Source organism: Thamnophis elegans, chromosome 3, assembly GCF_009769535.1.
Source record: "Thamnophis elegans isolate rThaEle1 chromosome 3, rThaEle1.pri, whole genome shotgun sequence".
In the NCBI taxonomy this organism is placed as follows: Eukaryota; Metazoa; Chordata; class Lepidosauria; order Squamata; family Colubridae; genus Thamnophis; species Thamnophis elegans.
The window spans coordinates 125,296,084-125,321,602 of record NC_045543.1 but is presented as its reverse complement, the minus strand read 5'-3'; the positions used below and the strand labels follow the sequence as shown (position 1 = coordinate 125,321,602).

Here is a 25,519-nt window from a genome sequence, read left to right as displayed (position 1 = left end):
GGCTAGGAAGAGAATATTTATGTCAAATAAAAATAACTCAGAATTGATAAATAGAATACTGACATGGAATAGCTGAAGCAATAATAACAATTATAGTGGTGCAATAACAATAGTGATAATAACAGTAATAAAGAAAACAAAAGTAGTACCAATAGCACCTTGGGACAAGTCACAAAGCAACTAGAGCACCACTTGAATACCATCGGCATTAACAAAATCACCACCAGTCAATTACAAAAGGCAGCTGTACTTAGGTCAGCTTACCTCCTCTGATGATACCTTTAACATCATCAAACATCCACAACTGCTTATCCCAGGACCTTGGGAAGGATACGACAGAGGGACAAACATGTCAAATCCAGTCTGACATCATAGAATAAGTTAAATTTGTTAAATTTTTTGAAAGCAGTGTTTAATGTAACCCAAGAGTTCAGTGGGGTTCAGTTTTAGAGTCTAACAATTTCTGGTGTCATCAGTGGCAAAAAGTAGGTTAGTGGCTTAGGTGACTAGGTAACACAGCTTTAGATTCCTAACTAGAGTGCACTCTGCAATTTTGGTTCAAGGCCATGCTTCAGTTCAGTTGTAAATGTGCTGTTGTGAACATAAAATGATATTATAATGTAACAATAATGATGAAAACTGCAATATTAATATGATTGCTTTAATTATACGGTAGAATCTCCAACTAGAGTTGGGGGAAGATGTATAGAGCGGGATGAACTTTCTGCACAGCAGAAAGCAGCACAAGCCTTATCTTTCCCAGAGCCCTTGAAGGCTTATCTGAAAATGCAGTCAGTCTGGTGAGATTCTTGTAAATAGGCATCGCTTCAAAAAAGTAACTATGATTAACTCTGTGTATGGGCCAGTTTCTCCTTACCTGACAATCAATTAGCTACTGTTTGGTAGAAGAGAAAACTGTTCCAAACTGGAAGCATGTTCTTAAAATGTCAAACAACTCTTTGAAGTATCTCCTTGAGTTTCTGTCTTGTTGTTTTGCTTAGTGTCCTGCAAGGTAAGGCGAGGGGGGGGGAATCTGAAGCAATTTTCTGGCAATTTATGCAAGAGACTTTGCTTCTGAAATTTCTTTCAAAGATGGAGAGAATCTTTATGAATTTCTCACATGTGGATGGAGTATGGTGTTCTCGCACTTGCTTATGTTATGAATGAGAGAACGAGAGAGAATTTGAATGTTATGAATGAGAGAGAGAATGAACAGCCTGTCTTTTGTTGTCCAATCATCTTTCCAGTAGTCTACAACTTTGCTTCCCATGCCTCATTTCAAAGTAAGACACAACAAATATCTCTTATATGGTTTTTTTCAAATTGGCAGCTAGAAAAAGTTAAAAATAACGGAAAGATGCATAAACAAAAACAGTTGCAGTAATATTGTCCATCATTTCAACAATACAATTAAAAATGCCAAGGTTAAAAAAATCTAAAGCACTCTCAGAATGAGAGCCTCTTTCAGCTAAAATAATACATGAATATTTGTTTAGGATTTCAGCATACCTTTTGTTTTGCCTCAATATATTGATCCCTAATTCTTTGATCCCAATGCTTTTCCTTCATATTTCCTAGTTCTGCTTACCCCTTATCCCTAGTTATGAATTCCCTTTGGACTGATGAGGAATCTGAACTGACTACTGAAAACCATGGAATCATTACGCTTTATTTGCTAACTCCATGGAATACCATGTACATCTAGTATCAAGTTTGCAATTGGAAAATAATTGGCTGCACAATCTATTCCAGAAGTACCATATTGATTCTTCATCTTAACTGCACAACTTAAAAGAGACTACATGGAAAAGTAATAGTGGAAAAGCATCTCTGCATTTAGTTGCAGTGTTTCAACTTTTGTAGATATATTCCAAGAGCAATTGAAATAATCATATTGTATATCTATGGTATATTTAAAGCCATGGGCATTTCTTTAGAATGTCAATGTCAGTGATTAAAAAGTTAAGAAATTACTTTTGGGGGTGAGAATATGATTAAGAAACTACCTAAGCTATACTAAGACAGTTAATTGCAAGTCCAGTTCTCCTTAATTTTAATTTTGTTGAATGTGTGCTGGTAGACAATATTCAGTTCTATACCATTGTTTGCTTAATCTTTGATTTTTTAAAATCCAACTGCCTATTTTATCCATCAGCTGCTTTTGACTGTGAAGAACCATTTCTTTCCAAAAAAATAAGTAGCAAATTACTCTGTTTATTTTTATACCTTTCTTTGTTTTTTAATACTTTTTAAAGTTGTTACAAAATGACATTTTATATTGGAGAAAAAAATCGGTTTTAGTGAAGAAAGTTGAAAGATTTTCAGCTATGGAAAAAGGGGCTTTCCATTTAAATGGAAAATTATGTTTTCAGTGCTACGGTTCTTCTAGAATACTTTTCTCCTTTGCTCAATATATTCAGTAGATAGTCTGACTTGTTCTAGCAATAGCAATAGCAGTTAGACTTATATACTGCTTTATAGGGCTTTCAGCCCTCTCTAAGCGGTTTACAGAGTCGGCATATTGCCCCCACAATCTGGGTCCCCATTTTACCCACCTCAGAAGGATGGAAGGCTGAGTCAAACCTGAGCCAGTGAGATTTGAACCGCCGAGCTGCAGAACTAGCAGTCAGCTGAAGTGGCTGCAGTACTGCACCCTAACCACTGCGCCACCTAGGCTCTTCTCCAACGGTATATTATTAGAATGAGTGACATGTTCTAAATGTGATGATGCTGGTAGCTCATAGAGACTATTAGGGACTTATCTTCATAGTGTAAGAGCAATAACACTAACTAAATTGATGGTTAATTTTCCAGCAAGTTTTTAATGTTTACCATCTTTAGAAAATGAATGGTTTGGTACCAGCAAATAGCCAATATTGTCTAATGAATATGAACATATTCATTATACACTGATACACTGAATCAGGGGTGGGTTTCTCGCCCCGTTCCAACTGGTTCGGTTGGAACGGGGCTGGCAGCATCCTCGTGCACGCGCACAGTGCACGCATGTGTACTAGCATCTGTGCAATGCTCCAGCTGCTCCTGGAGGATCGCGCAGGCGCTGTATTCATCCTGCGCATGCGTGGAAGCGCAGAACTCGTCAAAACCGGGTATGAAACGCGGGCGGGCGGGTGGACCCTTTGGCGTTCCCGGAAGTTACTTACTTCCGGGTTCGCCGACCAACCGGTTCACGGGGACCGCCGCGAACCGCCTGAAACCCACCCCTGCACTGAATACACTGAACATATTCTAGCCACAGATGCACAAATGGTGGCATGGTATCTATATGCAATTCACTAGCATCTTTTTTATGGTTCCTAGAGCCTGACTTTACATTGTGAGAATTGAGACATATAGAGCAAAATTTCTTCCTTCTACCTTGAAAATATCTAAAACCCCTCCCTGAAATAAACACGTTCTTGAATCAATAAAATTATGTGTTATTGTTCTAATCCTTCAATATATTTTCACATTCCACTCTGAGGCAGATTTGAAACTCAGCAATTGACAGTATTTCCACTGCTAAAGACAATAAGTTCTTAATTAACTTCCTGCCTTTCACAAGCTTAAAAAGAACGTCTGAAAAAACACAATGAAAAATGAACAATACTTACAACCATACCATTTAGGGACACCCAGCAATCTTCTGGGAAATCTTGAAGCAATGGGACCAAGAACTGAAGGCAACCATCCCAGTGGCAAAGAAGCAGCATCATTCCAATGAGATTGAAGATTCTCACCACAGCACTGGCTAGATCATAGGTCATGTGGAAAATCTGCAGGTAAAATTACAGACAATACGCGATCATCAAAACCAAGATTTTACCATTGAGTTATGCCTCATTAAGGAAAACCAACAGTAGACTGAATAGTCCAAATCCTATAAAATAGTGCCATCAAGATTATGTTCTGGAAATAAAGTCCTTAGAAACTGAGCAGAACTGAGAATAAAAGACAATCATTTTGTAAAGGCAATAGAAGACTGCACAAATTTGTATTCATCTGTTTTGTTTTTATGAGTTTATCCTAATATATAGCAGTCTGCAGCTACATAAAATTAACATATAACTTCAAACAAATGTCAGTAAATAACCATTAAACCATTATTGCTTTTCTTTTTTCTTCACTTGATTCACTTTTTAGTTTTACATTTTTTAAATTAAAGACAGGCTGATAATTTATTATATGGATTTCTTCATGATTTGTTGAATGATTACAATCCCATCACCCTGAAGTAATTGAAGCATGCCCTGGGTTACACTAAAATACAAAAGTATTAGAAGGAACACTCTAAATTCAAATAGTAACAATGTTTTTTATCACAATGAAATATAATTACTAGAGCTACTTTCCTAATTTATGAGAAAATATTTTTTTGCAGGCATTATTGATTACGAGAATGTTATTTTACCAGAATGATGTGATCAAGATTTGTTTGATCAGCATTATCAGAATGTATGTTTTCCCAGTGATGTCACTGTGCGAAATGTAGATGGCCAAATAATGCTAGGTATATTGGATACAACAATGCTGTTGTATTCTATGATGGAATATCAAATCCATGTTAATGATATTTATTTAAAAGTGTTTCTCAAATTATTAATTTCAAAGAACACTTAACCAATATCATTATAATATGGAGAGCAACAATATACCTCTGATATTCCTTACCTATCCTTCAAACAAATGTAACCACCCATTTTAATAGCTAAGGGAAGAAGCAAAGTTATTGGAGAAAAATAATCTGTAATGTATAAAGTAATAATGTAGCTTCTCATTCAATGGGAGAAAAAATGTGAGTCTTAAACATACCGTATATACTCGAGTATAAGCCGACCCGAATATAAGCCGAGGCACCTAATTTTACCCCCAAAAGCTGGAAAAGTTATTGACTCGAGTATAAGCCTAGGGTGGGAAATGCAGCAGCTACGGTAAATTTCAAAAATAAAAAATCAGTGTTATTTGAAACTCAAAGTTATGTTTATTCAAGGGACAGTGTTCTATAATATCAGTATGACTTATAATACTGCAAGTCTGCAATATTAAAATACTTGTATAGGGGATCCCCGGGATCCCCCGAAGAGATCAAATCACAACCAGTATGCCACCTTCTTGGTATATTGTTTTTATTTTCACTGAGTTTTTAAAAATGAGCATTATTTCATCCTTTTTTTCTTTATGTTTGATTGGTATCTGCAATTTGTGTTAATTCTGTTCATACATATAATATAAATGAAAAACCCAGCTCTCTTAAAAAATATTTTAAGTTCTTTCTGGTGCTCCCTTTTAGAATTGGCCAACTAATATTTCTGTTCGCCCAACTAATGTCAGGCAGAGTTAACTGAAAAAGTAATTTTTCATGAAGGACATTTTCCTAGGATTTTAATTGTTCTTACTGTCAGATTTCTCGTTATTTCCAGCTTGAGTCTCCTTCTGACAAGTTTCCATTGCTTCTTGTCCTGTCCTCAGGTGCTATTGCTGCCCGCCGCCCTCCTCCTCCTCCAACAGCACCAGCACATTTGCTGCCCAGCGCTGCGGCTGAGGTGAAGCCGCCAAAGCTCCCGCTGGCGCCCCCGCAGCGTTGGGCGGATATCCGGCAGTGCTGTTGGAGGAGGAGGAGGCAAACCAGCCTGCCATCGCCGCCACCGCTAGCCCCCGCCGCTCTTCCCACCCCCTTCCAAGCCCCACAGTCCAGCAGATGGAGCAGAGCAGCTCCGGGGCTTCGCTGCTGCTCCCCGCATTTTCTGCACGGGGATCCCTTGGAGAGGGGATTCCAGCCTGCCATCGCCAGCCACTGCCAGCCCCGCCGCTCTTCCCGACCCCTTCCAAGCCCCACAGTCCAGCGGATGGAGCAGAAGCAGCTCTGGGGCTTCGCTGCTGCTCCCCGCATTTTCTGCACGGGGATCCCTTGGAGAGGGGATTCCAGCCTGCCATCGCCAGCCACTGCCAGCCCCGCCGCTCTTCCCACCCCCTTCCAAGCCCCACAGTCCAGCGGATGGAGCAGAAGCAGCTCCGGGGCTTCGCTGTTGCTCCCCGCATTTTTCTGCATGGGGATCCCTTGGAGAGGGGATTCCAGCCTGCCATCGCCGGCCACCGCTAGCCCCGCCGCTCTTCCCACCCCCTTCCAAGCCCCACAGTCCAGCGGATGGAGCAGAAGCAGCTCCGGGGCTTCGCTGCTCCATCCGCTGGACTGTGGGGCTTGGAAGGGGGTGGGAAGAGCGGCGGGGCTAGCTGTGGCTGGCGATGGCAGGCTGGAATCCCCTCTCCAAGGGATCCCCGTGCAGAAAATGCGGGGAGCAGCAGCGAAGCCCCGGAGCTGCTTCTGCTCCGTCCGCTGGACTGTGGGGCTTGGAAGGGGTCGGGAAGAGCGGCGGGGCTAGCGGTGGCCGGCGATGGCAGGCTGGTTCGCCTCCTCCTCCTCCAACAGGCAACAGCACTTCCGGATCCAGTTGTAGACTCGAGTATAAGCCGAGGCGGCTTTTTTCAGCCCAAAAGTGGGCTGAAAAACTCGGCTTATACTCGAGTATATACGGTAGTACCAAAGAAAAAGAAGAGAGAATTGAGTGATTGCCCCAAGTTGCTGTAAATTAAAAAATAGTGTGGAAGAGCCATTTAGAAGGAACTTGGAGAATCAGTTATAACCCCATAGGGTCAAAGCGTAAGAAAGAAATTCAGTATATGACTTTTTAATATAAGGAGGTTCAGAGAGAGTCATGCTTTTAAGCTTTTGTTATACCTATTACAATAATAGGGTGTACCTAGTTTTCCTGTAGACATAAGACATGAATGAATTGCTGCCTATGCCACCCTCAATTTCATATATTATTATTAGCATTCTAAAGATTCTACACTACCACTACAATTTTCATCAGTTTGAATTTTTTAAAAATGACTTTCAAAGAAGGAGAATTTTAGTGAAATGATCATGTGTATTCTTAGACATAAAATGAGATAGCAATAGCACTTAGACTTATATACCGCTTTACAGTGCTTTGCAGCCTTCTCTAAGCACAGTGTCAGCACATTGAGGAGTGGAAATTAGTGTCCTGTCTATTACTGAACACAGGTAATCCTTGCTTACCATGATTATTCAAGGTTATCATGGCACTGAAAAAGGGCATTTCCGATTGGTCCTTGAAGTTATGGTTGTGATTTCAATCTGGGTACCTAGCAATTGGCTCATACGACAGTTGAAGGGATCCATAGACATGTGATCATCTATTGCAACCTTTCCTGCCAGCTTCCCACAAGCAAAGGCAATAGGGAAGCCATCTGAGAAGGTTGTACTTTGCTCTGCTAAGTGGCTTGCAACTTGCCCTACCTGGCCCTACCTTTCTGGGCCACATGCCACACTAACCTGTACAGTAACAGCCATCCTTGCTGCTTGCACCATGCCTTACCTGGCTGCTGGTCTGCTTGTAAACTACCTGGGATTCTTACTTAACGACTCGTAATCCTTACTAAACAATGGCAATAAAAAGTGCTAGAATTGCCATTGCTAAGCAATCTGATAATGTGACAACGTACTTTATGACCACATTGTTTATAGAAATTCTGGTCCCAATAGCTGAAGACTACCTGTAATTTTCTCATTAGGTGACTGCAGCCTTCCTAACTTACCACATTTCAGTGGAGTCTAAAAAAGGAGGAGAAATATAATATTAACTCCTCCCACGGGGAAGACGTCAAATAAATGGAAAGTTATATAATATACAGTGTTAGTAGCACACTCTTTCTATTCTAACAATATAAAAATGTAGCAAAATTCAAAAGAAATTACTAATCACCCTGACAACAATATAAAAAAATAGATTTGTTGTAGGGAAAATTTTGTCATAGTTATAAACGATCACCTACAAACATTAATGCTATTCTTAAATGAAATATAATACAATTTGAGCAAAACTGATCTTTTCAATGTTTTGGCATTTCTGACTATTCGGAATTGATATTTCCAAAGTTTAGTTTAATTTTTTTTTAAGTAGCCTAGAGAAGTTAAAAATGTACAACTGCTTTTATATTGCCTATAATTATTTAGAAGATTTGGAGAAAATGCAGTATTTAATGGTAAGGAGGAAGCAATCTAGCAGCCTTGAGAAAAATTAAATATTTATGTAGATTTTTCTTGATTACCCACTACTTTAACATACCATTAACTTAGCTGGAGTGACTACAAATATTCTAAACTGGCTGGGTGACTTTAATCATCCTCTCTCAGCCAAGCCCCCCCTCTTCTTGTTGTGGAGAAGAAAATATAAGGAAGGAGTATTTGGTATGCTTACCATCTTGAGTTATCTATAAAATTAATAAAGGTGACATAAAAAATAAATTTGTTGACGTGACGATTGAATGATAAAATGAATAAACCTGTTAAAAACTTTTTAAAATTAAGCCTTTAAGAACTGAATCTGTTATCCATCTACAGACATATAGTTATTTTCTGGAATATGAGATATTTTTTTCTTTAAAATTATAGAACTGATACATTTGTTTGCTTGGAAAACTGTGCAAAATACAACAAAAAGGACTTTTTAAAAAAAAACTGTGCTTCATTCCCATGAGTAAATATATAAAGTTGCAATTTATACTGCAACTTTGATGTTGATGATGATATGGATGGAAAACGTCACTGAATTATAAAACACTTTTGAAATTTGCATAGTTGAAATGAGAAATTTATTTTAGTGTATTTGAAAGAATAAAATAACTTGCCATGCTACTTGAACCCTTGAGATGTACAGTATGTTAGCCTGTCACCCCTGAAGATTTTGAATGGTGGCCGCTTAAAATCTGGGGGGTACAGGTAGAAAAAGCTGTATATATGTAATACTGATATAAGCTTTGAGATAATGTTCAATATAAATCTTACTTCAGATTATAATCTCTGTCATAATCTTTTAAACTGAGACTTCAAAATAAATCTACAAATATTAGAAGCCATAAAGCTGCCAATATGCTTCCGTGCACAGTAACCTCTTTTCCTAGCTGTTTGTTGCCTTAAGGGAAAATCAAGCCTTCGTAAATTTTCCTAGAGACTATTCTCATCCCTACAGGCGATGACTCATTCATGTACAAACCAACAAATTACTCCAACCAAAGAATCACATCCACATTTACGAGCAAATATGAGATCTGTGCTTGGGGTCACAAATGCCTTATAAAACCAAACTAGCTACACCATCTAAATTCTTTTTCTAAGGTTCACAAATCTTTTACTGCCCAACAGCTATATGTTAATGAATGTTGTAAACTAATGTTAGGTCCCTGGGCTGATCTGACATTTCAGATGTGTAAGGTTTTTTTTTCTCTTGGGACCTTCAGAAGCTAGTAAGAGGTAGCCTTGTATGGCATTATCAATATCGCAAGTTTTCAAATAAGGTTATCTCAAAAGCACCGCTGTTCTCAAAGAAATTTTGAGGAAAGAAAGATTCTGCTCACTGACAGTCCACTGACAGCAAGGTGTGTATGATGTTCCCTTCCAATGGGGAAGATAAATGGATTTAATCCTAGTAAAAATGATGAAAACAATGTCGGGGATGAGAGCGCTATTAACTCTTTTTGCATCCTGAGTTTCTGTGGTTGAATTTGCTATTTGTATTTAGTTTGTCAAACATGTACAAGATAGCAGGTATAAATATAAACATGGATATAAATGAAAGAAATTAATGCAAATAAATGGGGACAGTAGGACAGGGATATTAGGCACGCTGGTGCACTTATGCACACACCTCTTAGGAGTGGGGTAAGGTCCATGGTAGACAGTTTAAGGTTGAAGCTGTGAGGGTTTGAGGATGTAACAATGGGGTCAGGTAGAACATTCCAGGAGTTGACAACTCTGTTGCTGAAGTCATATCTGCAATCGAGTTTATGTCGATTGTTTGCCCATGTATTATTGAGGTTGAAACTGAAGAAGTTGTTGACAGGTAAAATGTTGTAGCAGACAATTTTGTGTACTACACTTAGATCATACCGCAGGCTGCATACTTTTGCTACAAAGTGAGTAGTTATCCTCCTGTCACTATCCAAATAACTAGGTCCTGCTAATGTAAAACCTTGCATTATGAACTTTTTTAAAAAAAAATCTTTTTAATGTGTATCTGATTTAATGTGTATCTGACAAATTGTCCTCCCCACCCCCACAGAGAAATTATAAAAATAGGGCACATTTTGTTTTTATATTCGCTTCTGTTCCTTTCTAATGCGTCCTATGCAGGGGTGGGTTCCTGCCAGTTCTAACCTCTTCTATAGAACATACAAATCTACAGTGCTGTTTAGAACCGGTTCCAGCTCCCTCCCTCTGCACGTGTGCACAACATCAAGATGAAGATCGAAAGGAGAAATTCTGGGAGTTGAAGTCCACAAGTCTTAAAACTGTCAAGTTTGAACATCCCTGGGGGGGAGGTTTCTAAAGGATTAGGGTGCAAGGGTCTTTAGCTTGACAGCTTTACCACACTTCAATGCCAGAGTTCCTGAGCCAACATTTTGGTTGCTAAGCAAGAGCACTGTTAAGTGAGTTTCACCACATTTTACAAGTTGGCCACACCTACCCAGTCACATGGCTGGCAAGCCACTCCCACAAAGGTCACACCTACAGAAGAGGTTTTAAAAAAAATTGAAACCCACTACTGATCCTATGACATATGGATATGAACTAGAGTAACAAATGCTGTAAAACACAATGCAGATGTAACTGCATGCACAGCTGTATTGAGCTTGTTTGTGCAGTTTTATGTGTCATCTATTGTTGAATACTGAACTGAATTTGGAACACAGAGCAGTTTGGAGATTTGGATAGCATGTATCAATGCACAGATGTTTGTGGCAGTATCAAGAAGGGACCCAAGGAGGAACAGAAACCAAAGAAACTGAAGCCAGCTGAAAATAATTATGGTACATCACCCTATTCCAAATGTATTGCAAAAATTGTTTTTGCTGGAATTGGAATCCTGAGCAGGGTGAATTAGAGAATTGGCAAGGAAGAACAAAGAGAAACAACTCTAACTTCCAGTAACTAAGGACCAAACTGAACATAATTAAATCCAAACATTTTAATTCCAATAGAAAGGATAGGTTAAGTTTTGAATAGGAATAGAATTCATGTCACCAATGCATCTTTTAAAATATTCCTGTTACTTGGATGAGATTATAGATGGATTATTGTCAAACTATTATTAAAAACAAGACATATTGTACCTAAGATCTAAAAGGGTATTTTAAAGCAACTGATATAAGGCAAAGAAACAAAAGAAGATGGAAAGAAATTGAATAAATAAAGCTGAGCATATGTGACAGCCTTCTCAGCAAAGGAAAGGACAGATGCCAGATTATTATTCATTATTAAAGTAACCTATCAATGGAGAAGTTGTGGCCAAAACTGCTGAAATCTACTCTCTATTTTTGGTAACTTAAGAGTAATATGACTGGTCCAATTATAAATCTGTCTCCTACGCTGCATGTATTTAAAAATTGGGCCACATATTCAGACTTTATAAATTATTCTACAATCAATTGTGATGAAGAGCTGTAAGGGAATGTTTCAAATAAATTGATTCAGCAACATGGATTAAGTGAGCTATAACTTCAGCTTAAATTAATGAGTTGTCATTCCCCAATACAGATTTGTCATCAGTACCCAAACACAGAGATACTCAAATTATAAAAATACAATTCTCTGGGGATTGCAAGCAAAGTATAAAATATGATTGTCTGGGGATTGAAGCAAAGTGGAAGTGTGTGTGTGTGTGTGTGTGTCTGAGAGAGAGTGAGAGAGAGTGGAGAGTGAGAGAGTGAGAGAGTGAGTGAGTGAGTGAGTGAGTGAGAGAGAGAGAGAGAGAGAGATCCTTGCTTCCACTATGCACAAAAATAAAAGTGGCCTTCACTATGCTGTTGGTGCTGGACTAGACTGGACTGGATTGGACCAAGTCTCTTCTTCAGTAACCTCTGTGCTTAACCTGTAACAGCCTTAAACCTGTTCTTGAGCACCATCCAAGATATCTCAGCTAGGTTCAAGGTACGCTTCCCTTGTTTTGCTTCTTCCTACTCCAAGGATGCTTGTTCTTGAGCTTCTTTTAGGAGGCATTAAGCCTTTTTTGCTTTTTACTTCTTGCAGGAAGAGAATGTATCCTACTGGAAAATCAGCAATGATCCAGCTGGAATCTTTTGGAGCGCATTCCATTCTTGTTGGCCTCTTTCAACTTGGTTGTTGTCAAAGGATAGAAGCATCCTTTCCTTGGCAACTGCATCTCAGTTAGGTGCATCCATCAATTTGCTTTCTTTCTATAGGACTTGTGTGCCTATTTAAAGAAAGGATCACACATTCATTTATTCGTGATGTGTGAGAGATATGCATTATGTGAAGAGGCCATAACATCACAAAGTTTGAGAATCTTTGCCCTAACATTTGGATTAAAATCAATCTCAATATCATGTTTAATAGTATGATCATTACTAGAGAATCTATTTAGGAAAACTTATCTCTTATGTAACTTATATATTGAATTAATGCAGTATCTAATTATGTACTTAATGCTTTTCAATTAAGTTAATTTAGTAAGAACCAACATTTGTTAATTGTTAGACAGTTTTACGTATAGCCTTGGCATAGCAGATTTACTATTCCTATTAAGATAAGCAAATACAGTGTTTCTATTACTTATAAATGGAAGTGTGCTGATAATATACTTTCTTGTAGAAAATAGTGCTTCCTGTATTGCAATCTTCATCATTTCCACTTTAAAATGTATATCCTTTTTATATCTTACTAGCTGGATACCCATGCTTCGCTATGAAATTATGTGATCGGGCTTGATAATCAATGAGTAGCTACAATCAAGCTTGATACATTGACACTTAAAGATTGAAATTAATGTAGAATATGTAACTCCTTAGCATAAGAGCGCAAAGGAACTCGCCTATCACCTTATTTGTTGTTGGTCCATGCCCTATTATGTTCCTTACATAATTTAATCAACTGGCTTTTATATATGACTTTCAGCATATCGTCCTCTTTTTCACTATGGCAGCCAAAGAAAGAATATTTTTTAAAAATAAAACAAAATAAAATAATAAAGAAATTTAGAACTCAGCCTCAGCTCCGTGATTTTCTGGACAATGTTCATGTCATTTTCTTGGAGCAAAATAGAACGGTTTGCTATTTTCTTAATTCATCTTTTTTTTTTAAACCACCCAGTCAAAGCTACCATTCTGGAATTGTAATAGTTTGTGCCAATGACCTTGGAAGACCACACAAAGAATTGCTGTCCAAGGAATGGTCAGATAAAAAGAAGCAGAATCTACACATGCCACATAGTAGGCGGAATAAAAACTAACTGACCCTAAGTCGTGGGGTGTAAAGATGACAGTAGAAAAATTGTACTTTCAGATTTGCAAGATTCTGATAATGTATCTTTTCAATAAAGTTGGATTAGCTCATTTGGCCATGTTTCATGTCTGATCTATGAGATAAGTTTGACAGGAATTTCAAGTGCTATCCAAGTCTGATCCTGCTTAGTTACTTGCCCAAACAAAATCACTTTCTTATGAAAAGAGTTAAAATTCAGCTAAATGCAAAAGACTAAAATATAATGCCCTCCAAAGACCTATCTAAAAGCTTATCTCATTTCTCAAAGTCCCTTCCCCCAAAAAGTAAATGTATCTCTGAAGGACTTTTCTTATACGTAGCCTTAGAAAAACATGGCATAGACATCACTGTCACTCAATTTTCTCCTAAACTTTGTAGTTATAATGAGTCATAAGTATTACCATGTCTTGGCTTTGCCTCCAAGATCGTGGTGAGAAGACAACAAAATACAGGACAACCGTCCATTTTTATAACTCTTGCAACCTATCCATTTCTATCGTTGCATTTGATGGGAAAATACAGATGGCTCAGGAATCATGGTTTTAATGACTCCTGCTCTGCTGGTGTCCTTCAAATGCAATGTTCATTATCAATTCTTCTAAGTGAGAGAGCCACATTGGATCAGAAACCTGAGATTTGGCTTCATTCCTTGTCTGTTTTTATGTAAGCTACAAACCCATCATAACAACAAAGAAAATATTTCCTCTGAAACTCAACCAATTTACTTTTCTCAAATCTATCCTACAGCAAGGTAATTTCAGGCCAATTTTTCACCCCGGTACGCTGATCAAATGTCTTCTTGAGATGACTAATTCTCAGAAGTATTATGTTCTCTCTCTCTCCCTCCCTCCCTCCCTCTCTATCTCTTTCTTTCTTTCATTCCACCCCAGGGTAGTTTTTGGAATGGGAATGAAAATCTGAAATTCAGCTCTCTTTGCATTTTGAGTAATTTTGGAGTATTTTCTTTTTTTTTAGATAGAAAAAGAAGCTATTTGCACCCCAGAATTATCCTTCTGCGATTCCCACCCTTCCTCTCCCAAGGAAGACATCAGCTGAAAAACTAGGCCCTAATCTTTCCAGGGGATGTCACCTAAAAATCTTCGGCTGTGGGTGCAAGCATTGTAGCCCACAAGTCCAAGAAAAGTCCTCCATTCATGCTAAACACAAAAAGTAGAGAAGTCATAGTCATAAATGTCTGTAAGAGGAAATGAGTTGGAAAAAATTTAAATTGCAAAAAATGAAAGAACTAAAGAGGTAAAAGAACTAAAGAGATTTGCTCAGCCCTAGGCGAGAGTGATTATTACATCTCATATAGTGCAAGTTGCTGCCCCATTTGCCAGAACACATAAAAAACTAATGAGGAAAGCTTTTGAGCGTTGCAATCAATCCAGCTTCTATGATAGAGAGGCATAACTATTGTTGATAGTGGCATTCTCGGCAAAAAAGATCAATATCAAAACTGTTCGCTTGATTCAGTGCCTGCGGAAAATAAATGGAGCTTTCTTATTGATGTCAGTATAGTTAAAGTATGTGGTCCCAATGCCCTACATAGTTTGTAACACTTAGTAGTGCTCAAAATGAAAGCTGTGTCTGCGACAGAACATGTGAAAAAGCTGCTGAGTGTAATTTTGTTTGGTTACGCCTGGAAGGCAGTGTTACTTAATGAAGTCCTAGTGCATTGTTAATTCTCAGTGTATTTGAGGACAGTAATACTTCAGCATAAAGTAAAATAGATATGTATTTAACTTTTAAAATATGGGGGCATTTTGTTATGCATATACAAGCCCTGAATTCAAATAAACTACCCTAGGGTGGGGGCCAGGAAGCAGAAACACCAGTGATTTAATAACATTTAATATATTTTGATATATTTAATTTATTGATTTTTGACACTTAGGAAGTCTGGTTCAAATTTGGATATATCTTTCTTTCCACCCTCTCTCTCTCCATCCATCCATCCATCCATCCATCCATCCATCCATCCATCCATCTATCATCCATCCATCCATCCCACTATCCAATTCTTAAATGGCTTTTCAGAAAGATAGCTAATATGGATTTATTTAATTAAATTTAATTAAATGCAAAAGGTAAAGGTTCCCCTCGCCTATATGTGCTACTTGTTCCTGGCTCTAGGGGGTGGGTGCTCATCTCTGTTTCAAGCCAAAGAGCCAGCACTGTCCAAAGACGTCTCCGTGGTCATGTGGTGGCATGACTCAATGCCGAAAGTACATGGAACGCGGTTACCTTCCTACCAAAGGGGGTCCCTATTTTTCTACTTGTATTTTTAATCATTTTGAACTGCTAGGTTGGCAAAAGCTGGGACAAGTAATGGAAACTCACACTCCGTTATGCAGCGCTAGGATTCGAAACCGGCGACCTTTCTGATCGACAAGCTCAGCATCTTAGCTACTGAGCCACCACATCCCTGCAAATGCAACAAACAAGGACAAATTCCTAACTTCCTCAGCAAATTTCTTGTCCATATTCCCCACCTTTGCTATCACTAATTCAATAGTCCAAACTTGTCTGTTTGATAAAGGATTGCTTATATAAAAGCAGAGATGGCCTCAACTCTTCAGCCTTTTTGTAAGGCACCGAAGACCTGGCTGTCTCAGGTTTTCAGTTCAGGAGTTAGATCTGCTGTTGTTGATGCTTTGGCTTCTTCTATGGCTGGGATTATTGTTCATCCTTAGGCTCCAATAGCGTTTTTTTTAGGGATTTTGGGGGGAGGGGGAGGAGGTTGTATAGGGTTTATATCCTTCTATGCTGCCTAAAATTACTCATATACAATACAATACAATAGCAGAGTGGAAGGGACCTTGGAGGTCTCTAGTCCAACCCCTGCCTAGGCAGAAAATCCTATACCATTTCAGACAAATGGCTATCCAACATCTTCTTAAAGACTTCTAGTGTTGGGGCATTCACAGCTTCTGGAGGCAAGCTGTTCCACTGATTAATTGTTCTAACTGTCAGGAAATTTCTCCTCAGTTCTAAGTTGCTTCTCTCCTTGATTAGTTTCCACCCATTGCTTCTTATTCTGCCCTCGGGTGCTTTGGAGAATAGTTTGAGTCCCTCTTCCTTGTGGCAACCCCTGAGATATTGGAACACTGCTATCATGTCTTCTCTAGTCCTTCTTTCATTAAACTAGACATACCCAGTTCCCATTCATATGATATGAATAGCAATATAAATCATATGAACAAATGTTTGTGCAGTCATGTCAGTTTTTGTGGTATCTGTCTGTCTGTCCATAGAACAATAAATAGAGCTTTATTTCTTATGATGGAAATTTCAAGTTTGGAAGCAGTCACCAAAAAGGCTTTCTTGATTTATTAACAGATCAAATTCTATTGCTAGAATCAAGAAAAGAATATCTCACAGTAATTTACAAACCAGGGCAGCTTGTAGAGGAGAATTCATACCAAAGATAATTTTGCTAGCTCTTGAATTTTCTCACAGAACTTGACTAGTTTCTTTCTAACAGGTTGAGATATAGAATATATAGTCTGTTGCAAAAACTAATTGGCAAAAGTGAGGTGAAAGTGCTTAAAAGGAAGTTTACCTCAGCACATATACCCAATCTTTTGATTACAATTCTCAATCTATAATGTTACTTCCAGCCTCCTCAGCAAAATGTTTTGCTCTTCTCTTCCTTAAAAGGAAGATGCAAGGCTTACATAAAATATCCATGAAGGAGGAAGCAGATGGCTACACAAAAAAAGCAATGTGTTTACCTAAATTATGTTGGTTTGGAGACTGGTGTTGTTGCTGTTCTGTCCATCATGATTGGGTTTAGCCACTTTTTCTGATGGTCTCATTAACATAATCCAATGACTTTCTAAATTTTCCCTTCTTCTTGCAAATACACTCTTGGATTTGTTCTGCAATTTGATCTTCATTCATTTTGTTTTCTATAACCAAACTGCACTGGTTGCTCATTTTTCTATTCAGTCTACATTCTTTCAGCACCCATCCATTCTTGACTTCATCTCCTTTTTTAATATATGCTGTTCATAGGTCACTTATTTATAACTGGCATATGGCTTATTTTTGTGTTCTCTTGATATACTCAAGCCTCAGTTCCCTAAAATGAAATAAACAGATTCATGTTCTTATACATACTGATTTCTATGCAACAGATCACATAATACTCCCTAAAATTCCCCCATGATTTACATGTCCTGAAAATTTCTTGATCCATTTTCTTCATTAAACATAAATTCTAATTACATGTCTAAGTATTAACATATAATACTGTTCACCATATATAATAAACTTGCAGCTGTTACTTTACTCACTTTGATACAGAACTACGTAGATTTTGAAATATTAATTTTCAGATGCATGCTCCCTGTTTCAATATACAGTTCATCATACAAGCTGTCCAGATTCACTTGTAGGGGAGATGAGTGGCATACAAATTTAATAAATAAACTAAATAAAAATGAATCTAACATCTGCTGAAAATAATTTCATCCAATAAAATGCCATTCTTTACACAGAAAATTATACATATATTTTTAACAAAAACAAACAGAGTTAAACATTTACAAATCTTCTTTAAACATTTAGTAATTTTTTAAACTAACATGGCAGTTTAAAATTATTGTTTTACTCTCAGCTCAGTATGGAACCATTAAGTATTTCCACATTTTGCTCAGTATGCCTTAATTTTTCATCTATCATTTTTAATGTATAAACAATCAGCCTTCAGCTTTTGCTCACACATGAGTGAAACATCCCAAAATTCAAGCTTTTCATACAATTTCTTAAGATCTACAGATGTACAAATGCGTACATTTCTAATTTTTCAATTCCTCAATGATCTGCTGAAGAGCAACATTTGGCCTGCAAATTCCATGCCCATAATAAAGTTGTACTCCATTGCACTTACCAATTTTTCTCATGGTTACTTCAGTACCATTCATTTAGAGTTCTGGGGAAAAAACTTTCCCATGTATACTTAACAAAACCAATTTTCTCTAGTAGTGTTTGCATTCATTCCTGCGGCTCTGCCTTGCATATAGTATATCATCAATAACAATTTCTTTCAGTCTTTACGCACCAGAGAAAACAGATCTCACATGCACAATCTTTTTAAACATTAAACAAGTTACACAAACATTTCATAAGCAAGCCATATCCATAATATACCCTTTCCAGTTGTATATACCTGCTATCAACAATGTTGATAGGATGTATGACTTCCATTTTATTCATTTATTTATGGCACTAATTCTTATAAAATTTGTTTACATTGCCTTATCAACATATTGCTATCATTCTCACAGAAATCTCTGAAATATGTTTTCGCTGAATGCCTTTCCTTAACTTCCATCCTATATTATTTCACCACTTTTATTCTTAATTCCATTCACGCTAGTGAAGTTCCTTGCTTGACTCTTTACTCCATTAACTTTTTTAAACGTTTCATCAAAATTGCTCAAAATTCTCTTTGACTTTTTCAATTTTTAAAATTCATTTCACAGTTTCCTCAAAGTTCTGATTTTTCCTGGAACATTACATACAACTACAACAGATGCTATGGTTTCTTTCTTTTATATGCATCAAAAGAATTCTAGCTTAAATTCATATTTTTTCACACAGTTTAATTCTTTCATTGAGCTTTTAAACATGTATTCATTAAATTCACCTTACAAAATCAAGGCATTCACATTGCTCTCTATTATTCTTCTCCTTTCTCTATTTCACAGATGCACAATATGCCTATTTTTATTTTTTCATTTGATTCATGCTCTTTACCATTTCTCTTATTATGACTCATATGCCCTATTTTTTTGTTTTTTTCTATTACTGAATAAATTTGCCTAAAGAAACACTAAATAAAAAAATTATTCATGTTAAAGAAGCCAAAAGAATATATGATAAATGCCATCTCATTGGGGAAGTGTTATGAGTGTCATGCAAATATAACATAAACATAGGAAGACATTCAAGCTAGCATGCTGTTGTAATTAACATCACAGGACTAGAAAGAGAGATCTGATTAACAAATTCACAATATACACTTATTTTAAAAGACCAAATATTATTTTATTTGTATGTTTATCTGCTTATTATATAGACTAGATTTTTAATCTCCTTCTGTATACACATTCATAGCAAAGTAGATCTTCTGATGGTTCATATTAAATGAATATATTTTCTGTAGAAGTACTTTCCCAATTTAATACAGAATACTCATTTCTAAGAAAACAAACATGGATTTTAGGATTTGTTGTATTGTGGATAATAATTTGGTGGATTCCTCTGGCAAATAGAGGTTTTGCTATCTAAAACGGGAGTATTAAGTATCAAGTCAAGATGGATGTCTAATCCTCGTCACTTGGTTGAGTGGGTGGCTATAGAAATTGAATAAATAAATAATCAGATTGGTAAAAGTCTGTAGAGATTCTCAGTCATTCAAGGCATGTTGTCCCAAAGTTGCTTTTTTTTTTCTGGAGGCAACTGGACTTTCTTGTTTTTCTTTGAAGTTGTTTTGCTTCTCATCCAAGAAGCTTCTTCAGCTCTGACAGGATAGCAAGGAATAGAAAGACAGCTGGTCATTTGCATCGTTTTAGAGGGTCTTTAAGACTTGCAGGTTTATCTGTGTCCTCAGGGTCACCTCAAGCCATGGTTGTACCAAAGGTGAAGCACTAATCAGGTGATCCTGAGGACACAGATAAACCTCCAAGTGGTTCAATGACCCTCTAAAAGGATACAAAGGATGACTAGCTATCTGCAAGGAATATAAATCCTTCCACTCCCCACTATCCTGTCAGAAGCGAAATGGATAAGAAGCGAAACATCTTCAAAAGAAAAAACAAGAAACTTTCCTCCAGAAAAAAGCATCTTTAGGACAGATTTGTTGGTACTTTTGAAAGGCGATCCTCCCTGGTAGTAATAAAAGGCAAGAAAACCTCAATAGTATAGTAGTTCATCTGTTGTAATTAGATAAGAGAAAATCATGTTCAAGTTCCCATTCAATCACTGGATGATTTTGTGCTTTTGTGCCACTTTTTTTTTGCCTTACTAGCTTACAAAATTATTAAGAAGAATCTCACAAAAGTCACTTTGAGATTTAGCAAAAAAAAGTGGAATATAAATGGAATAAATAACTAACCAATTTAGGAAAGGTTGCTTTGAATGTTTTTGTGTGTATGGTGATATATCCTTTTCTATAGATCCATAAATATTAAAAATTGTCAGAGAAGAACTTTTGACTGACTATAACTAAGTAACAATATTAGATAGTTCAACCAATGTATTAAAAATTGACAGCACAGACATGTGCGCTGTCATATTTCATACATATGCACGGAAGACTCAAATCTGGAATACTCTGTACAATCTGTCTCATAAAAAGATGTTTCACATCAGAGGATAATTTGTCAGTAAAACATGATGGCAGTCCTTTTCAGTTTTTATCAGGTGAGCACAAAATAGCCCTCCAGAATATATACTGGATGAGATACCCTTTGTGTAAACCAGCACAGATTTCATGTTCCTATGCAAGGTTTTTCCTAAGCTGTCACATGCTGTAACTTTTCATGGTGGAGAGGCCTAGAGAAATATTTTGAAGGTGACCTTAACTGAAGGTACATTCACCTAGGAAGAGTCTTATCTTCTAGAGATATACTGTACTTAAACAGTCCTGTATTCTGCTCTTAAAAGAAGCGTATTTTAATAGATTTCATGTGAAAGGGAATTGATATGATTTTGCATTTTTAACTGACACACAGAAGAAACTCAGTTATTCTGTGAAAGTTTTTATAAATATTTAGCTCCTTGATTAAAGTAACATAATCTTCACAAATGTACATATATTTGTGAAAACAAAGTACAAGAAGGTATTTGTTTAAATTTTAATACTAAGAAAACCTGAATGCATGAGGAAAATTTAGCAACAATTCTCTTTAAAAAAAGAGGTCTGGGGCAATATGAAGAAAAAAATAAATATTTGTAGAAACTTAAAAAGCGTACAGAATGCTATTAATGGCAAAAGATGAAGTATGAGAAAGCCATACTGATAAGATTTTTTTATTCTAATTTCCAGGAATATAGCCAGAAATATGCCCATTAATTATTCTTTTTCAGTCTTACATCTTCACATGTATTGGACTATGATCCGCAGAACTATCATTTACATTTGTTTTGAATCCCAGGATTCAGCATCTTTGGCGCACCAATTTTCGGAAGTCAAAAGTAGACATTTGTCACTGATCATCCTCCATAGTCCTGTTTCAAAAGGTATACTCTGAAAAGAAAGTCCAAATATCAAGGTCTGCAGGGTAATCTAATGGAAATAGATTGTAAATGTAGAAATGGGAAAAAAGAGGATGAACAATAAATTGTATGACAGTGAAGTTCAAGCCTATGCTTGGCTCTTGTGTAACGCGTTGCCAAAGCCGAAGATGAAGGCGTGGCTTGAGAGAAGTCTTGCCATTCTTGGTTAATTGCTAAGTCTGAATGAAAGTATTGTGTAGTGGGCTTCAGCAGGCAAGAACCAGACCAGCATAGCCGCAACAGCTTTTATTGACTCAAAAATGGAACTAAGGAACTGCAGGCAAATGCCTTTGATTTATACTCTATAATTAACCAATCACAGAACTAAAAAAAGCCCGCCCAAATATAAATGTTCTACATTTCCCTCCAAAACAGTTGGGGTTATCTAAAGGTTAGTTTCACTTTATAACAGTTGGTCATTTAAAGGTTAATTTCACTTTAGCACAGTTAAGACAACTATATACATTCAATACATAACAGAGAGCACTAAAATTACACCATTTCATATACATCTTAAAATGGCTCCAATTTAAAGCAATTATGTTTAAAGTTTAAAAAAGAAGAAGAACATAGCAAACAAAAGAGAATTCGTGTTAGTTTATCTTTAAATCAGTTATTCATAAATAAGCAATCTATTATTGGTTTGTTTGTTTATCAAACTTGTACAGCTGCCCATCTCACAAAAAAGTTATTCTGGGCTTTTTATAAACGTAGAACTGAATTATTGCCCCTGCAAATTACTAGAAATGGAGCAAAGCTAATTTGGGCTATTTTTCTATTTTTGAATAGGTAACTTTAGGAAGGCTAAGTAATAGATTCAAAGTAATTCTAATCCGATCTGCTAATTTATATGATAAAACTGTGCACATAATTTTGCTGTCTTTAGGTTTCTTTCCTTATTGAACTTTTTGTTCATTTTTATTCTGGTATAACAATACAAAGAACCGATACTAAAAAAATATATTATATATATTTAATATATATTCTTAATCCATTTGTATTACTTTGAGAGCTAATAACATGCATTCTGTTTGGTTATATATTTTGTCATCAGCTTAAGACACACTATTTAACAATATTAGCACTTTTTTAAAAAAAGAAAATGGATATAGAATCCTTCATTAAAGGCAAATTTGTTCATGGCATTATTTTATATTTCATTTTTCAAATAATGTTGCTAAAGCATTTTAGCTATCACAGCCAACCATTTATTAAGAATCAAATCAGCTTTTAATATATTTTGCTTACGTGTAGATTGTTAATATTATCTTTTTTTAAATGCAGCTATTAATTTAACATGCATTCACATTCAAACTGATGGGTCTTGCAAATAATACATATCTGGGTATCAGAAGAAGCTCCAACCAAATTTTCATAGAAGAATTGTAAAAACAATAGGTTGACATCAGTGGGATTCAAAATTTTTTACCATCAGTTATATGGGTGTGGCTTGGTGGGGGATGGCTTTGCTTGGTGGGCATGGCTTGGTGGGTGAGGCATGGGAAGAAAACTATAAAATCTCTATTCCCTTCCCACTCCAAAAGGTTGCTGCAAAATCCCTATTTCCTCTCGATCACCTGGGACTCGGGAGGCAGAGAATAGATGGGGACGGGGCCAGTCAGAGGTGATATTTACCAGTTCTCTGAACTACTCAAAATTTCCGCTACCAATTCTCCAGAACTGGTTAGAACCTGCTGAATACCACCTCTGGTTGACATCTATGGAAGAATTTAACAAAACTGGATTATTCATATTCAGACCCAGTCATGAGATGGAAACTGAACTGGTAGCTTCATTGTGGTCTAGATAAGAAGAGTGCTTCCTCACCCCCTGAGTATTTTAGACTTTTGATACCTTTAACCAGACTTCTGACTTCTGACACTGTATCAAAAGCAGAAGGACAGCTAAGTTTATACTGGATGGATAACATTTGGGGCTCATTATCATTGATATCAAGCATAGGAGATACATGTTATCTTCCATTTATATGGCAAGTATGAACCACAAGTATAGCACATTGTAATACCATCCAGCACATCTCTTATATAACACAGAAAAAGAGAAAGACCTGTGTTGTGTTCTATTTGGGAGTTCAAAGGTAGAAGCTTAGCAGAGATCCAAATTAGAAATAAGGAGGAAGCTATTAAATAGTGAAACAGCCTGGCTTCTGAGACCATGCATGCAGGCAAGCAGGTATGCATGAGTCTTCATCGGAGATCCAGGATATTATAAGGATTTTTTAAATGGACAATGGATTAGTTTAGATGACCTTCAAGGTCTGTTCCAAATCTATGAATCTAGTCCTTTTTTTAAAAAAAGGACAATACCTTTTTTTGCGTTTGTCTCCACATTGTATCTGTCTTTTTTAATAGTTTGGGTGACTATCTTTAAAAAGTGTATCTGCCTTCGCTAACTGAGATGATAGATAGATAGATAGATAGATAGATAGATAGATAGATAGATAGATAGATAGATAGGTAGATAGGTAGATAGGTAGATAGGTAGATAGGTAGATAGGTAGATAGGTAGATAGGTAGATAGGTAGATAGGTAGATAGGTAGATAGGTAGATAGGTAGATAGGTAGATAGGTAGGTAGGTAGGTAGATAGGTAGATAGGTAGGTAGGTAGATAGGTAGATAGGTAGGTAGGTAGGCAGGCAGGCAGACAGACAGACAGACAGACAGACAGACAGACAGACAGACAGACAGACAGACAGACAGATGTAGATAGGGATAGGCAGGCAGGCAAGCAGGCAGGCATAAGGTTGCACAGTTAAGGAGATACTATTGCATTTAAATATTTAAATACCTGTAATTTGTAATCTTAACCAAGAATCAGGTTTTGTGCCCAGGAGCATCCAATGTGTGTGGAGGGGTGTGACAAGGTGTGGGTTAGGGGGTGTTAGAGTGCTGCAAGTATTGCAGCATTGAAATACAAGCATAGCATTTTCTTGTGCTTTGCAACGTTGTATACATGCCCCAAAGTAGTGGAACTTATCTACACAATGCTGTAGTCATTCAGATGAAAGCTGTGAAAGCTGGTGGGCATCCCTGAATGACTCCGTCAGCGTAGATTTACATGAGCCTAAATATTTTAACATTCCAGTGAAAACCGAGGTGGGAAATTCATTGTTAGGGGACAGCATCTCTTCAGGACTATACAGTACGTTTGTGAGCTTTAAGAGCATGTTGCTACTGAAAGAAGCAGAACTGGAATTGTCAATCATCTCATTTTAAAATGTTTCTTTAAAGAAAGATAAAACAAGTACCCAGCCTATTAGAGAGTTCTATTCCTTTTTAAAGTAAAAATAATAATAATGCATACAATTGTAATTTATGGGTTTCTACTGAATTTCACTGATTTATTGATAGTGTTAAAATTCTCACTGACTCCACAGGGAACAAAATGGAGCTGCGATAAAAGAAGAAAGCAGTAAGTTAAAGAAAAGGAAAGGTCATGGAACCTAATGCTTTATATAACATATAAAGCTACATTCCTATTTGTTTGTTGTACTTCATCTCCAGTTACATGGCCAACTCCATAACCCAGACAAAAATAATAACAAACTGCAATAATGAAGTAAAAAGAATATTAAAAATACAATACAAAATTATGATTCTAATTCACCAGCGAACATAGTAACATTATTAGACAAATAAACACCATATTATAGGAAGAAATATTACATTCCTAAGGTCCTCACATTTTTTTTAAAAACAGCTAGAATTTACGGCTTCTCCAAATGTCAATGGATTGGGACCATTCAAATTCTTGAGTGAATTCTATTTCATACAGGGAACAGCAGTTGCAAATATTATCCCACATAAACTCTGTTGATGACATTCCTTGAGAAAAAGAATATGGAACAA

At 36.8% G+C, this 25,519-nt stretch overlaps 1 protein-coding gene across 1 annotated transcript in view; it reads right to left on the bottom strand.

Moving 5' to 3' along the window:
• The window catches only part of HCN1 (hyperpolarization activated cyclic nucleotide gated potassium channel 1), a 174,258-nt gene that overhangs the window by 60,767 nt on the left and 87,972 nt on the right, over positions 1-25,519 (bottom strand). Inside the window, exon 3 of the mRNA XM_032214019.1 lies at positions 3,615-3,776. Within this exon, the coding sequence (XP_032069910.1) occupies positions 3,615-3,776 (162 nt within the window). The remainder of the gene's footprint in view (positions 1-3,614; positions 3,777-25,519) is intronic.